Source organism: Chlamydotis macqueenii, chromosome 5 (genome assembly GCF_036417535.1).
Source record: "Chlamydotis macqueenii isolate bChlMac1 chromosome 5, bChlMac1.mat, whole genome shotgun sequence".
Lineage (NCBI taxonomy): Eukaryota > Metazoa > Chordata > Aves > Otidiformes > Otididae > Chlamydotis > Chlamydotis macqueenii.
The window spans coordinates 59,778,179-59,793,142 of NC_141560.1; the positions used below are offsets into that span (position 1 = coordinate 59,778,179).

A 14,964-nucleotide genomic window follows, 5' to 3' on the forward strand; every position below is an offset into this window, starting at 1 on the left:
CAGGCAGAATCAGTTTCAAGGTGAGATAAGCAGATCCATACCTAATGAACCAAGATTATACAGGGCTCCACTACATCAGTACGTACTTCAAATAATTCAAAAAGCAGACGAACGGAGAGGGAAGGAACAATATTTTTGCATCTGTGCCAGTACAACTCCTCCACCCAATAATTCCTCCTCTAGGACTATGTCAAGTTAGATCTTACACTGGGCAAAGATGGGGTAAAAAAAAAAAAGTAGGAAATAGGCAATATAGGGAATAATGCTTGGGCATGCATGTGTGCCACAGATGTTGTCAGAGTCTCAGAGATGGAGGACAGTGCTATTTTCTCACTTAACCTTATATTTGAAGCATCTGATAGTTACATTTCCAACAATTCTTGCTTCTCTGTATGAATCCTCTCACAGAAGGAGAAAGGTTGAGTACATGGCACATAGAGGTGACTAATTGTATTTTTCAGACTATAAAATTTGGAGACTGTTACGGCCTGGAGCCATAGCAGGTTTGTGATTCCCTCGGACTATTAAGGTGAACTGACACCAAACGATCGATTTAGGATTTTATTTAACATTTGGAGGAACAACTTACCTTTGGAAACTTGGAAAGCATAAAGGGGGTTGGGTAGCCAGGGCTCTTATCGGGATATTTTTAAGAAGGAAAACAGAAAAGAGAAAGAGGGAAAGAGATATTACCACCCTTGGATCCAGCGACGACAATGATGGGTGGGCATGCGGATCCTCTGGTGCGGGTGCACGACTTCCGGTGGCGGGCGGCCATGATGGTCTTCTGGTGGGGTGGCTCGCCATGCAGCTCCCTCAGGCAGTGTCTTTTATAGTCTAATCCCCGCCTACAGTTCTGCCCCTTGAAGCGTCTGGTTCCAGAAAGTTCTGAGTCCTCTGCGCAGATGGCGAAGCAGGTGCTAAATGTGAGGAGTGGTCAGAAGCCCCCTCCTCAGATGACCGCTGTGTGACCCCTGACCATATTTGGCAAGTCATTAACAAGGGCCTGGGGAGCTACAAATCCCCCATGCAGCCCCCACCTCCCCTATGCAGACTGCAGTGCAGACTGCACCCGGTGCCACAGCCACAACAGTGTTTGAGACATTAACTCTTTCAGTCCCTGACAGAGACCGTCACCAAATGTGGTTATTGGGATAAAAAAAATTAATAAGGTAGCAAAAAAAGCTCATATAAATGGCTGCACGTGTGTGCGTGTGTACTCACAGATACTTCCCAAGATCTGCATTAGCCCTTTTCACCTTCCTGTTCTCCCCATTCCCCAATTACTGAGTAGGCATCTCTTCCACTGATGGCAGTGTGATTGACAACAACTACTTGCAAGAAGGCTACACTGGTGCTGGGAGGGAGGCAGGCATTTAGTTGAACAGATCAGATACAAAATTGTACAAAAAAGTTTCCCGAAATCAGACACTAAAGTGTCATACATACCTGCAGTCAGGCAAAGAAAAAAAGATGATTAGCCAAACTATAATAAGAGGCTTTTGAAAATAGCACATTAATGCTATTTCTCATGTTAGAAGACAAATTTTATTGCAATTCAGCAAATGAGCTACACCTGTAAAACTCTCTTGCATATCCAACTCACATTTAATATCCAATGGATTGAAATGTCATGGGAAAAGACAGAAAAGGAAAACAGTACCTGTTTTTGTCATTATAATGTAAACTTCAATGCCTGCCCTTAAAAAAAAAAGCCAGCTATTTCTCCATGTAGTAAAATATCTAGTTTATAAGGTATTGACGCTTTATCTTAGTTTAACAGCTAATCTATAGGTATAAAATAAAAACTACAAAGATGTGAAGTATGTGTACAATATCTTCAAGTATTTTCAAGTATCCTATAGTATCTTGCACTATCGACAAAAATCATTTGACAATATACAGAAAAAGTTAACTCTGAATAGTTTCACTGCAGAAATCCTAACATATTCATTAATTCAACACACATCAAAAATATGGATCATCCAGCTAGTAGGTCCCATTTGAACAACTTGAAAAATACTCTTTGTAATAGAAAAACTTGTGGAACAGTCTTCAATTCATGAATATGTTTTCAGCTACAGAATGTCAGATAGTTAAGTTCACGTCAGGTAAAGACTATTTTTTCTATAAACTTATTGTCATAGTATTTCACTACATCTTTATTAATTTGCATTTTCTTTTTGTATAAAAGTATCATGGTATGAACTCTGACAGCATTAATCAAAGAAGCATAAATAATTGGTAGGTGATAGTCTGGTATTTTTCCTCAAATCAAGTATCAACCTGTAAACATGTTTGGACAATTTAGCACTATATATTTACTGTATTATGAACTACTTACTTTTTATCACTATATTTCTATCTACAGAATGCATGTCTGCTGTTTAAAAAAACACTATATTTTCCCATTAACTGTTACAAAAAAAAACCAAACAAACAAAAACCGACCCACAAAACAGGATAGTCACATTAACCTGCACCTACCAAGCCTGCTCCCTTATTTTAAAAACGTAACAAACAAAAAAAAAAGTTTTGTTCATTTCTGAACAAAAAATGCAATGCAAGTTTTAAAAAGGGAGATGGATTTTACAAAGTTCTAGTTAAAGATTAAACGATGCCGACGATGACATTTGTTCTTATACAGAGTCATGCGATTCAGCAGAATGGCATGGAAGGAGCAAATGCTGGATCCTAGCATTATTCTGTGGGAAAGAAGTAGGCTGATTTGTGGTAAACACTGAAGAGTGTTAGGGATTATGGCTCCTACTACAGACTGAACAGTTCTTAGATATGCTAGCCAAATCTCTTCCCAACACCCTAGCACAAGCCACCATAGAGCTATATTTAATATCTCAGTCTTCCTTGGTGGCCTCTGGATCCAATAAAACCAGCATTTTTCCTGCTGCATTTCAGAATCATTTACTGCTTTTCAGTGGAGCAAATCCTTCCAGACTCAGAAGTCCATAATAAAAAATGCTTTGAATCCTAATGGGATTAAGCACAGCCCCCTCGTGCGAGAAGCAGGAAGGGTCTACTGCAAAGTGGTCTTTCCTATGATAATAAAGTAACTGAGGAGCTGGGAATAGGATCTCTTGTGAGGGATTTTAGTGATGGTCCGTTTAGGGCCACTGTGGGAAATTTCAAGCTTAAGAGTGTGGGTTGTGGGATAGCAGTGTCACAACTACAGACCACGCGGTGGCATGTGTGAGGGATTTCAGTGATGGTCTGTGTAGGGCCACTGTGGGAAATTACAAGCTGCACACAGCTGTGAAAACAACAACCTTGGAGAGGGGAGCTAGGAGGGTTGTTATATCAGAGAAGGGAGCTAGGAGGGTTGTTATATCAGAAAGGGGACCTAGGAGGGTTGTTATTGAGTGGTATGTTGCTACAATCCGGGAAACCGCTGTTAGCCAGCAGGGCACGTACTTGGCAGGCCTTATTGCATGTGCTGGTCATGCGTGCATCAACACCTGGTCAGTACTCTTCCGCTGAATCTGCTGAGGGTGTAAACAGAGGCGACTCAGCACAGAGAGAGAGAGAAAGGACCCAGAGCACACTCTACGAACAACAGGGGATGCCCTGAAGGTGCTGTGCCTACCTCCCTTCTCTGCTCTGACCCCGCTGATCATCATCCTCCTGCTCGGTGGTGTCTCTGACTTAGTCGGGTTGGTAAGACTCATAAAGGGAAAACAATACGCTGGTAACTGCTTATGCTAGGAACTGTAACTGCTTATGGTAGTAACTGCTTATGCAAGGCTATAATAGAGCAATAAATACTGTTGTGCTTTTAAATATCATATGCTGGGTGAACTTTGTGCATAGGAATCCTATGAACCGGTTACATCTCTGCAACTTCCTTTTGCACATGGACAGCTAGCACACAGGGTGCTGTCAGTGATGCACAGCTTCATCCTCATGTGCCTGCCAAAAAACCCACTAATGGGAACCAGTAAACCCCAGCCTGTGTCCATGCTACATATCGCTAACTATCATAATGAGGCCAAAAAGATTCACACCAAAGCAAGCCACTAAACCAATGGCATCATGCCACACTAGGTAAACTTGTGTAAAAAAAAGAATAAAAAAAAAATCCTTTAATTCAGAGTCAAATACCTCATGCAAGATAAAATTAATCCATACTTAATACTACAAGAGATACAGTTTTAACAGGATGTTGTGGTTTTGTTTAGCGGGGGGGGGGGGGGGGGTGTAAGGTGGTAGCTTCTGTAGGAAACTTCTAGAAGTTGCTCTCCTTTGTTCAGTGGACTTGGCTGGGCCTACGGTGGACCCACTGCTGGCCAAGTGCGAGCCAATTGGTAGCAGAATGTTCTGTGATAACGCCTCTCTGATAACATATTTAAGAAGGGGAAAAAAAAGAAAAAAAAAAAAGAGAGAGAAGAGAAGATGTGAAGGAGCTGAGTGGGGGCCAAGAGGGGGAAGCACAGGCCTCATGGGCCTTGCAGGCCTCACCCTCTGGCCTCTCACTGGGCGGCCGACTGGGCCTGACTCGGCCCGGCTTGGCTGCAAGAAGTGGAGAGGAGATGAGACGTGAAGAGATTCTGAGAGGCATCTGCCTGCCTGTTGTGAAGAATTTTTCTTGTGAGAGGAACGGCTGCAGACACCAAGGTCAGTGAAGAAGGAGGGGGAAGAGTAATACGGCTCCTGGCCAGAATTGCCCTGCAGCCTGTGGTGAAGACCATGGTGAAGCAGGTTGTCCCCCTGCAGCCCATGGAGGTCCACGGAGGGGCAGAGATCCACCTGCAGCCTGTGGAGGACCCCACACCAGAGCAGGTGGAGGCCTGAAGGAGGCTGTGGCCCGTGGAGGGCCCGCTGGGACAGCTGTTCTAGAGGGACTGCACCCTGTGGAAGAGATGACCCATGCCGGAGCAGTTTCACAAAGGACTGTGGCCCGTGGGAGGGACCCCACGCTGGAGCAGAGGAGGAATGCGAGGAGTTCTTCCCCCGACGATGATACAGCGGCGTAAAACAACACGTGATGAACTGACCGCGACCCCCATTCCCTTTCCCCCGCCCCGTGCCGCTCGGGAGGGGAAGGCAGTAGAGATAATGTTAAGCTTGGGAAGAGGGAGGGGTGGGGGAAGGTTATCTTGTTCCCTGTCTCATTCTCCTGCTAATTTTAGAAATAAATGAATAGTTTTCCCCAAGTCGAGTCTGTTTTGCCCGTGATGGTAACTTTAAGGATTTCTCCCCGTCCTTATCTCAAACTTTGAGCCGTTTTTCTTATATCATCTCCCCCTATTCTCTCGGAGGGTGGGGGGAGTGAGAGACAGACTGCGTAGTCTGGTCCTGATCGGGGCTGAACTACGACACCGTATCTCAAACCTCAAGCCGTTTTTCTTATATCATCTCCCCCTATTCTCTCGGAGGGTGGGGGGAGTGAGAGAGAGACTGCATAGTCTGGTCCTGATCAGGGCTGAACTACGACACAGGATCAACTGATCTGTTAAGGTTAAAATAATTAATCCAACCATCCTTTCTTATGTAGACATATTCCTTGTGAAATACACAGGCCTAGTAATCTTAAATACTGGTGAAAGCACTGTAAATTTTTTTTTTGCTTTTATCAATGCATAAATCAGCAATTTGGGGCAAGCATATAAAGATTATCCCAACATATTAAGTTAAATACATTAAATTCTTAGAATAAAGTACATCTGTTTTGGTTTTGCCATTCCAAAGATGGAAAAATCCCAACAAAACCTAACCTGCATACACAAAATGCTTCTGTGAAATGCTCCTGTAAGCTCCAGATTGTGAAAGAACTCACCCCCACCCAGCACAAGGAGTGGCTTGGACATTGCCCTTGCATCTTCCTAATGCTACTGTGAAATGAAAAAAGAATCTTGCTCCAATAAGTAGTGACAAAGGAATTTCTCAGTTTAATAATGAAATAAACAGGACAAAAGTAAAAGTAAAAATAGTCAAAAATTTAATACATATTCTATACTTATAATTATGGAAATAAAACTATCACAAGATGTGACTAAGCTGTAGATAAAGAAAAAGTGCTACAACATTGTATGAATTGAAAAACTCTACTTCTCAAAAGAGAGACAATACTGAGGAAAGTTTATACAGTGGAGACCTCCTAAATACATAGCCCTGAACTTCTGTACAGTAATTTGCGATGCTGATAAATCAGCCTGTTCTTAAGGAACATATTCATTTCAAAGAGACATTTATCAGAGGATTCAAATGAACAGAGATGCCTTTAGGCATTTGCCAAGATCTAGATCTCCAATGATTTTTGCTTTCAAAATGTTTGTGATTTATTGTAGAAATGGACTAAAGCTTTCTCTGCTAAAAACAGAAGCATCCTAAATGAAGCAGACTGTGAACAGGACCCAATACATATTCATTAACATTGAAAAGAAAAAACCTTACTACTTACTGTATTTTCAGAAAAATTACAAAATCCTTAAAGAAATCCTTACATTTGTTAGTAAGGTATACCATTATTATTTTGTAGGGGCATAAACACCTTTCTTTAGTCATCTGGTATTTGGCAAACTCACATCCCTCTTTATTAGCAGTTAAGAGAACTACCAGCAGCAACCATATACCAAACTTCAAACAGCTGGTTCAAGTGGAAACATTTTTGTTATGAACAGTTATTCCAGGTTTTTCATTTAAGTGGGCTGCACTGTAAATTCTGAATTGCAACATAATATAGCCAGCTGTATCATAGAAGAATTTTTTTAAAGACAAACTTACAAAACACAAAGATAGGTTTAATAAATAAAAAACATCAGTTAAAAAACACACTTAATTTCTTCTCTGTAATTATGTACCAATATGAAAAATATTACTTTGATCTCTGCACATTTCACGGTTCAGTCTCCTGGATTTCCCTAAAAATAATACTGACAACAAACATGAAGGAAAATGTGATTTGTTGACAAATCAGTGCTTTGGAGCTATTAAAAAAAAAAAAAGCACACATCAGATTTGTAGTTCCCTTGCAGCAGAACATGACCTGATACGTTAAAAATCAAACACTGGTAATAATGTTAATATATAAAATATTAGTTTAAAAACTATAGAATGACCTTCTGGGCAGAAATGGAGTGTATACATTGGGGTCTATGACACACAGCATATCTGAAGGCAAGTTCACAGAATGCTGAAAGGCTCACTGCACATTTTCTATGACAAGGAAATACTGCAGCTTTAAAATAAGCTGCACAATAGTAATCGCTATCTCTTTCACATGAAAGCGTGTAAAAAGCAAATCAGCAAATAAACTCTAAAATAGATTTATACCAAAATCGTCTTTTTTACATTGAGTTTACAGCTTCTATCCATTTGCCTGTACTATTTTTGGAGTTTCCTTCAAGAAAAGTCAAAGTTGCATTTTAGGGCCATGAATAAGTTCAAGATACAATGTATTGGCCGATAGAACTTTTGCATACTAATAAAATTCACTCCTTGTAGCTTTTAAGAAAAAAAAAAAAAAAAGAAAGTTTTTCCTGTGGGACAAGAGGTCAAATATTGATTCCTTTGACAATAGATGCCTCCAGCGTAATGTTGAACTCCTGCAAGGTCTGCAGCACTCGAATCAAAGAATTCACAAGAGTATGATCCTTAATCAATGCTATGTCTTCATACATCTGTGCTGTGATCGGGCAGTCTGCAAGCAGGGCGATCCAGTGATGCAAAAGGTGGTCTCTGATAATGTGGCAATTTGTAATTTGGAAATAAAAATAAAGCCAAGTAAATTTCTCATTTTCACTGACATTATTTTTATTCTTTGCTTTCTAAACAGACCTACCATCTTCTCCACATATTCTTATAAAGCAGGGAAGAGGGAATAACTATCTATGGAACTTTTTTAAGTAGGGAGCATCTGTGAGAAATGTGTTTCTAGGCTTTCCACTCCTCAAGTCAAAAGATACGGTTCCCAGGAGGCCTAGGAGTCCCAGGTAAGCCCAAAGTCACTAGCCTGTTCCATTGCCTTTATGTCAAGAGGCTTCTAGAGGATTTCAGCTTCCCTCCTACTCATCTTCTACAATGAGTAGGTGGAGGGTAGAGAATTCACTGAGCTTCACTAATGCATGGTTTTATGTTTCTATCTTTCGACCTTGCTAGCTGTATAGGAGAGGAAGGCTATTCACACCAGTTTACTACCCTTCTCTCTTGATTCAGCTTCTCAGCTCTTTGGGGTACTCAGTTTTGTATCTAAGATTTCCCATACTTCATATGTCTAAGAACTCTAATCAGAGTATGGCTCACTTGATCCTTCTTTACTTACAAAGAACTGTATAAGTGAGGTTAAACTGCACAACCCAGCAGTTGTGTGGCTTTCTCTTACTAATACATAACATCCTTTTCATTTTATTAGAATACCAATAACAACAATAATAGTAATAATAATAATAGAAGTTTGTTTATACCTGGCTCCAAGACACACTAGCATCTGAAATTTGCCATCCTTCCCAATGTTTCTAGGGGTGTTGTTGATAGCAGTGATAAAGCGACAGAAATTCCTGGCCCTTGTCTGCCAGTTCTCTTCTGGGACCACTTCATTCTGCTCAAGGGTCACATAGTATGTTTGTGCTTTTTCTTAAAAGCATGGTGGGAGATAATGAAGTTTAATCAGTGCACACAGCAGTCCTAAAATATGTGAAATATCATTCTCCTGTGCTTGGAATAAAATTAGACACTACAACCTTAAAATGCAGATGATTAAATTTAATACCACCTCAGCATAATGCTTTCCCCATAAGCATGCTTACAAATCCATAAGGCTATCTGATGCCCATATCAGACTGTTGGCAAATCAGCAAGAGTGTCTGCATCATGGATGAGATAGTTAAAGCTGAAAGGCCTAAATTCAAAGCTCATCCATTAATTTCCTGAGTTATTATGTCTAGGCATTTTTCTTTTCCTGTTCTCTGTTCCCCACGTGTAAAACTGGTAAAATTCCTTCCCTGTGAATAGTGCTAAAGAGGTTCTAGTATCTCCTGAATTTTGAGATGCTACAGTAAAATGATGATATAAGGAGATGGCACAGAGATGCCTCCAACAAGTATGCTATTCATACCAGCTGAGACACAGTGGCAACGATAAGGCACACAGACAGATATAGTTCGAAGACACAAGCAGGCTGTGGTATGCCTTCCTTCCACTTACCTAAAAAGTCCCAAATAAAGACATTTTTGAAGAGTCTTGGTGATTTAAATCCATGCTGAAACACTTGCTCAAGAGCTGAAACAAGTCCACTTTCTCCACAGAGCAACAACGTCAGACTGCCTCTCTGCCAAGCACATACAGAAAGTACACACGCTTATTATCTCAGTTTGGAATTCTGGGACACAAAAGTGTCTCATGCACCTGTTACTGAAACCAGTTTTTAAATAAACAGATGCCCCAAAGTTGAAGTCTACTGTCAAACAGGGGCTCCACACAGGATGGCCCAGTTGTCACAAGTCCCAAGCATTCAAAAATTGTTGACCTCTCTAAGGATGAGGCTGAAAAAAGCAGTCTCAGAGCCTTGTCATCATCAAATGAAGCCACAAAAATGCCAATATAAAGATGAGCACGTTTTACCTAAAATAATAACCACTGTACAGAAAATTAAGAAAATATTTTTCCCCTTTTATTAAGTAATAAAGATCACAGGTCCATTGTAGCAGGTACCTCAGACTATTCACTTATAAACAAAAATAACATTTAATGCAATTTTTAAATGCAGAAAAATCCCAAATTCTTCTTTAGAACATGATAGTAAATTCTATTTTTCAAAACGAGCGCATGACCCCTTGAGATTATTGTGTAAATGTGATCATCAACTGGAATTACACTGTATATGAATTTGCCATGCTATATTGAACTTAGAAAAGATAGGTGTGGAAGGAATGGGATGACCTATTTGTAAAAAATCAATTAATTTCAAGAGATATCCATACAGGAGCCAGCACTGCTCTGCACCACTCCTGCTCATAAGAGCTGGATTTTGATGCTTTGACAGAGGCATGCTTCTTCATTTCTTTCAGGAAGTAACTCCTGTTGTCACTTAAGATGTTAAGTTCTACATGTATAATGTAACATGTATGACTTCTGCTTCATTGGTGTGTTTGGGTGTGGGTCTTTTCTTTTGTTCTTTTAAAGTGGACCATGGTTTTTCATGTTTTAAGTAGCAAAAGATAATGCAAAACAAGAATTGAAAACCTAACCAGTACCCAAAGTAGATGTAAAATGTCAGTTAATCCAGAAGAAACTAAATAGGAGGCAACACTCTTGACAGTGGTACAGGTAGAATCCTCAGCAGAATTTTACTAATAACACAATTTCCAATAACAGAATGTTAACATTTAAATTAACAGAATGTTCCAGTTAGCAGCAAAGCTGAGGTACTTGAGGTTTACTATTCCAACAGTATAGTCTCACTATCTCATTCCTTAAGGAATTTTCAAACAGATGGTTGTACATTCAGTGTAGTTATTTCTGTTATATATTCTACAATGCTTACTAATCAGAGTTTTAAGACAGAAGTGCCATTACACAGACAACAGAACTCCTCACCTCCTTCTCTGGCTTGTGGAAATGCTTGACAATACCATTGACAGCTTCACCAATAGCTTCTTGTATCTGACCAGTATTTAATTCTGCAAAATAGAAAAATATATCCAGTGATTCTGTAGCAACTTCAGAAATTGTACCTGAGCATGAGGGGTAAGGCGCTGGACTGTGAGTAACAGAAATTCAATTCTACTTTCATTTACTGTGGAGGAGGTAGAAATTGAGATGGTTTGGTTTTACATCTAAGTTAACACACTGTGATGTTTTAATGCAACAAAAGGTGGAAAAGTTTTTTACATATCATGTGCATTTTCAGACCAGGGCCCAAACCTAAGAAAAGGAGATGTACTTTGATTAGGATCACCAAATCTGGACATTCTGGAAATACTTCCTGTGATAGTTTCACTGTAAACCCAAGGGTGCTTGGGAGCAAAGTAACCACTTGATTTATCAGGAATAAGACAACCTTAGAACAGTAATCTCATTAGAAAACTAAAGTCTATGAATAAAAACCACTAGCAAGCTTTTTCATCCACAAAGGACAGATAGAGATAGGACAGCAAATTTCTATCTTCCTCCATAGCATTCATTCCACAGATGAAGGACAAGAATACAGAAAACATCACTAGGGCAGCTAAGCACTGGACCAGGAGTCCAGAGACATTTTCCTTCCACCCTTGGAGACTTTCAAAACTTGAGTAGATAGAACAGGTTGCTGAGGATTGTAACTTGAAAGTTAGCTAGACTTTGAGCAAGAGGTTGGGCCAAGTGAGTTTCATGGGTCCCCTCCAAGCTGCAGTTCTAAAACCCGAGAAAACGTATCGTTCTGTTTGCAAGCAGCTGTCCTCAGGCAATGATGCATAACAGTACAAGACAAGACATCCCCCAGCACTCACTTGGCTTATTGTTTGGTGATATAGTGACAAATCTTCTGATCATGCTTGGTGACTGCTGCAAAGGAGGGGTTCGACACTGCCGCTCATCAACCTCAGTGTGGGAAGTCAGCAACTCTCCCACCAAGATCCTCTCTAAGCTGCCATCATCCATTCCCTTTCCAAGCCACCTTCCACAGGGAAACCTACAAACATAAAGGAGTTACTTGAGTCAAGTCGTTCAACCCAAATTCAATTCCATGCCAAAGACTTTCAAATGCAGTTGCATAAAACCCAAATTCTGCTAGTATAGTTATTAAAAATAGTTCACTCAACTAGCAATAAATAACAAAGTCTTGGTTTTGGCTTTTGCCAGCAGAGGGAGCAAAAGTAAAACAGCTTTTCTATTCTAAATTTGTGCTAAATGTCACACTAGATGATCCACAAAGCAAACAGTAGCAGATTTTATCTTGTACCCTATATGTAGCAGATGATTTGAGGGCTTCAGAAGAAAAAGAAGTAGAAGGGGAGGATCCACTACACCCTATAGATAGATGGTGAAATACACCTATGCTTTCATTGAATATGTTACATAGCAGGCCAGTCACAAAAACAAACAAACAAACAAAAAAAAACCCCAAACCAATCAAACAAAAAACAACAAAAAACACCCCACCACGAATCCAAGCATATACTTAAATGCCAAAACACCAATACATCTATTGAAATTGGGATATTAAATCAGCCACTAGAAAGCACATGTGCTCACTTGCTCATTATCACTTTCTATGAAACAATGTTTATGTCAGTTTAATCAGCTTAATCAGAACACTGAACAGCATCAAAAACCAGAATCTTGCCTCTTCATTTAATTACAAACAAACTGACATGGAGAACTGAGTGGACTTACCCATCAATTTGTCATCAACATGAGCCTGACATTTTCTCTAAACAAAGGACAGGGTATCAAATTATGCTGTACCTAGCGCAAATAGATATAACTCTTACTGTAAATCTCATTCCTTTATGTTCACTATGCAAACACAGGTTACTAATACTCATAAGCCCTTGGATTTGGACTGGATGACCTTTAAAGGTCCCTTACAACCCTAACTATTCTATGATTCTATGAATACCACCTATACTTGGTAAGCAGCAAGCTCTTCCTTGGCTTCAAGGTAGATTATTTTTAAGATGCACAACAGTCAACTCACCTTCTCCACCAATGTTTTGAGGCTAGACATGAGCATTTGCAAACTGAAAACTCCGTTTAATTTTTTAGGAATCATCACTTGTTTAATGCCAGAAGTCAAATGACTTTTCTATGCCATCAGGTAGCAGCAACTGTAGACACAGAGTCCTAGAAGATAAGACCTTTCTAATCCAACAAGTCCTACTGTGCCAGCTCCCTGCAGAAATTCTACTTACCCAACATGAAATGTCAGGATGATACTTACTTGTAAGTATGCCCTGTTACTTCATTTCTGACCATAACGTACTCCACTAGCCACTTGGCATACAGCCCTGAGTTATCATGTCCTATTTGCACTGTGGTCAGTTTTCCCAGATTCTGGCACTGCGAATTAAACAATGAGTTTGTCAGAGTAAGCTAGAAGAGGGCAGCATGTTGGAGTAGTAAACTATTACAGAATATGCTCAGATAGGGAATCAGAAATGCGGTTCTCCTTTTCTGACTGCATGATTGATTCTGGGCTTTTTAGGGGTGGGTTGCTTTGGTTTTGTTTGGTTTTGTTAAATACTATTTTTATCAGCAGAGAGAACAGATTTTTCAATTAAGTTTTATCCAATGCATGCGGACATAGACAAATCAGAGCAGAATCACTTCTTTTTTTCCAGTAGAAAAGTATATGACACCTCCCGCTATTACAGTACACAGTTGTGAGGTAAAGACAGTCTTGTCCATCCTTGCACTAAGGATTTGTCAGTCATTTTACTCTGCATGTTATTAAATATAGACTAAATTTGCTATGTACTGGCACAGGAAGTATTTGCGATTAACCACACAGACTCAAGATATGAAATGGACGGCAAGATGATATAGCAAGGGTAGAATTTAAATCTGAACAAACACATCATACAAAGCATTTTTTCTATCAAGCAATACAAACCTCTAAAGTAATTTCTAATATATTCCTGGGAATCTGCAGGACTCCTGTTTCACCTAGTTCTCCCGAGATACAGATCCAGGGATTGGCTGTAAACATTGAGCCACCAAGTTTCTTGCTAGGAACAATCAATATATGGTACGGTATCACTATAAACACAAGAAGAAATAACACTTCAAAAACAAAGAAGGATACTTATGCAATCTTAAGTGGGGGGGAAGATAAGTCATAAAATAATACTGTAGTATCATGAAAGGTTAAAAGAACATCAGAGCTGCTAATTAATCACACTGACACTTGCACACTAAGTACTGATTGACAATCAGGAAGTGTACACATAGCAGTCATTAAGAAGCAGAGCTGATAGCAAAACACTATCAAATGAAAAAAAGAAATATGGATGGAATAATGCCTTCATATGGGTATAATAATTTTTCATTTACCAGCCTCAAAACATGTCATGGTTACTTGTCCCCAGCTTAGAGAAAAGGAAGTAAAGACAGAATATTCATGTATCCAGGACTGTGTTCTAGCTCCGCATGCAACTCAGTGCTCACGTCTTAACTGCCTGCTTTTGTGTGTGCATGTATGCACACTATACAACTAACAGCAATTCCCATCCAGTTACTAACAGTCTTTGTTTGCAGAGCTTGCTTGGAGCAGCATTCACTACTGTGGCTGAACAAATTCAGTGAAAACACATTATAATGCTGCAAGATACTCTGTACCATGTTGCTCTTAGTTACGCTGTTAAGACTTCTTGATTTTAAAAAGAACAAACAACTTTTCTTCCCCTCTAACCGGCACCACACGCATGCTCAAACACTTTCCAGTCCCCTGCTTTACCAGTAACTCATTCAACATAGTATGCCTGAGTTACAGCCTATTCTGAGGGGACATTTGCTCCTGAGGAAATGCCTGTGCTCTTCAATCACCCAGCATCTCATGCACAGCCCACACTATTAACCAAACTTTTATAACAAAATCCAATTATCTCTGAATGGTCATAGTGTTTCTTGGCAATTTGCCCTTCTTTTATAGTGCATAAATGGATTACAGATAGGGCTTTTCAGCTGAGGTGTTTAATGTATTTCTCCCTCAATGTCTCCTCAGCTGTCAGTGCCCTCAAGAAAGTATTTGGTGGTTGGATTTTCCTAAAAGCTTGATGCTCACAGCATTTAAGAATTAATTAAAATGTTTCCCTTTTTACTTTCTGTTCTGATAGTCTTAAAATATGTGACAATTTAACTGCATCCAGCAGATCAGATTTTAGCATTGTCCGGAACTTGCCCACAAGACCACCAAAAACCATTTTACTTAGAGGTCCGCTTGCTTTGTCTTTCATACACACAAATATGGATCATAACATATCATTGAGGATAGCTCCTATCATGGGGCCAGAGGGGTCCTTTCACACACCT

General features: G+C 39.8%; 1 protein-coding gene across 9 annotated transcripts in view; it reads right to left on the reverse strand.

The window, feature by feature from the left end:
* Window positions 1–5,880: 5,880 nt before the first annotated feature.
* Window positions 5,881–14,964, reverse strand: part of LOC104479695 (DENN domain-containing protein 5A) — an 82,986-nt gene continuing 73,902 nt past the window's right edge. For 3 of the 9 annotated variants that reach the window (XM_086750205.1, XM_086750202.1, XM_086750201.1), the window contains 7 exons: window positions 13,547–13,692; window positions 12,875–12,993; window positions 11,442–11,623; window positions 10,549–10,631; window positions 9,157–9,280; window positions 8,418–8,586; window positions 5,881–7,692 (listed from right to left, as the gene is read on the reverse strand). In XM_086750205.1, the coding sequence (XP_086606331.1) occupies window positions 7,509–7,692; window positions 8,418–8,586; window positions 9,157–9,280; window positions 10,549–10,631; window positions 11,442–11,623; window positions 12,875–12,993; window positions 13,547–13,692 (1,007 nt within the window). In that variant the 3' untranslated portion in view covers window positions 5,881–7,508. Of the gene's footprint in view, window positions 7,693–8,417; window positions 8,638–9,156; window positions 9,281–10,548; window positions 10,632–11,441; window positions 11,624–12,307; window positions 12,400–12,874; window positions 12,994–13,546; window positions 13,693–14,964 lie in introns of those variants that run through there. The other 6 variants (XM_086750208.1, XM_086750207.1, XM_086750203.1 and 3 more) reach the window with 5 other exon arrangements.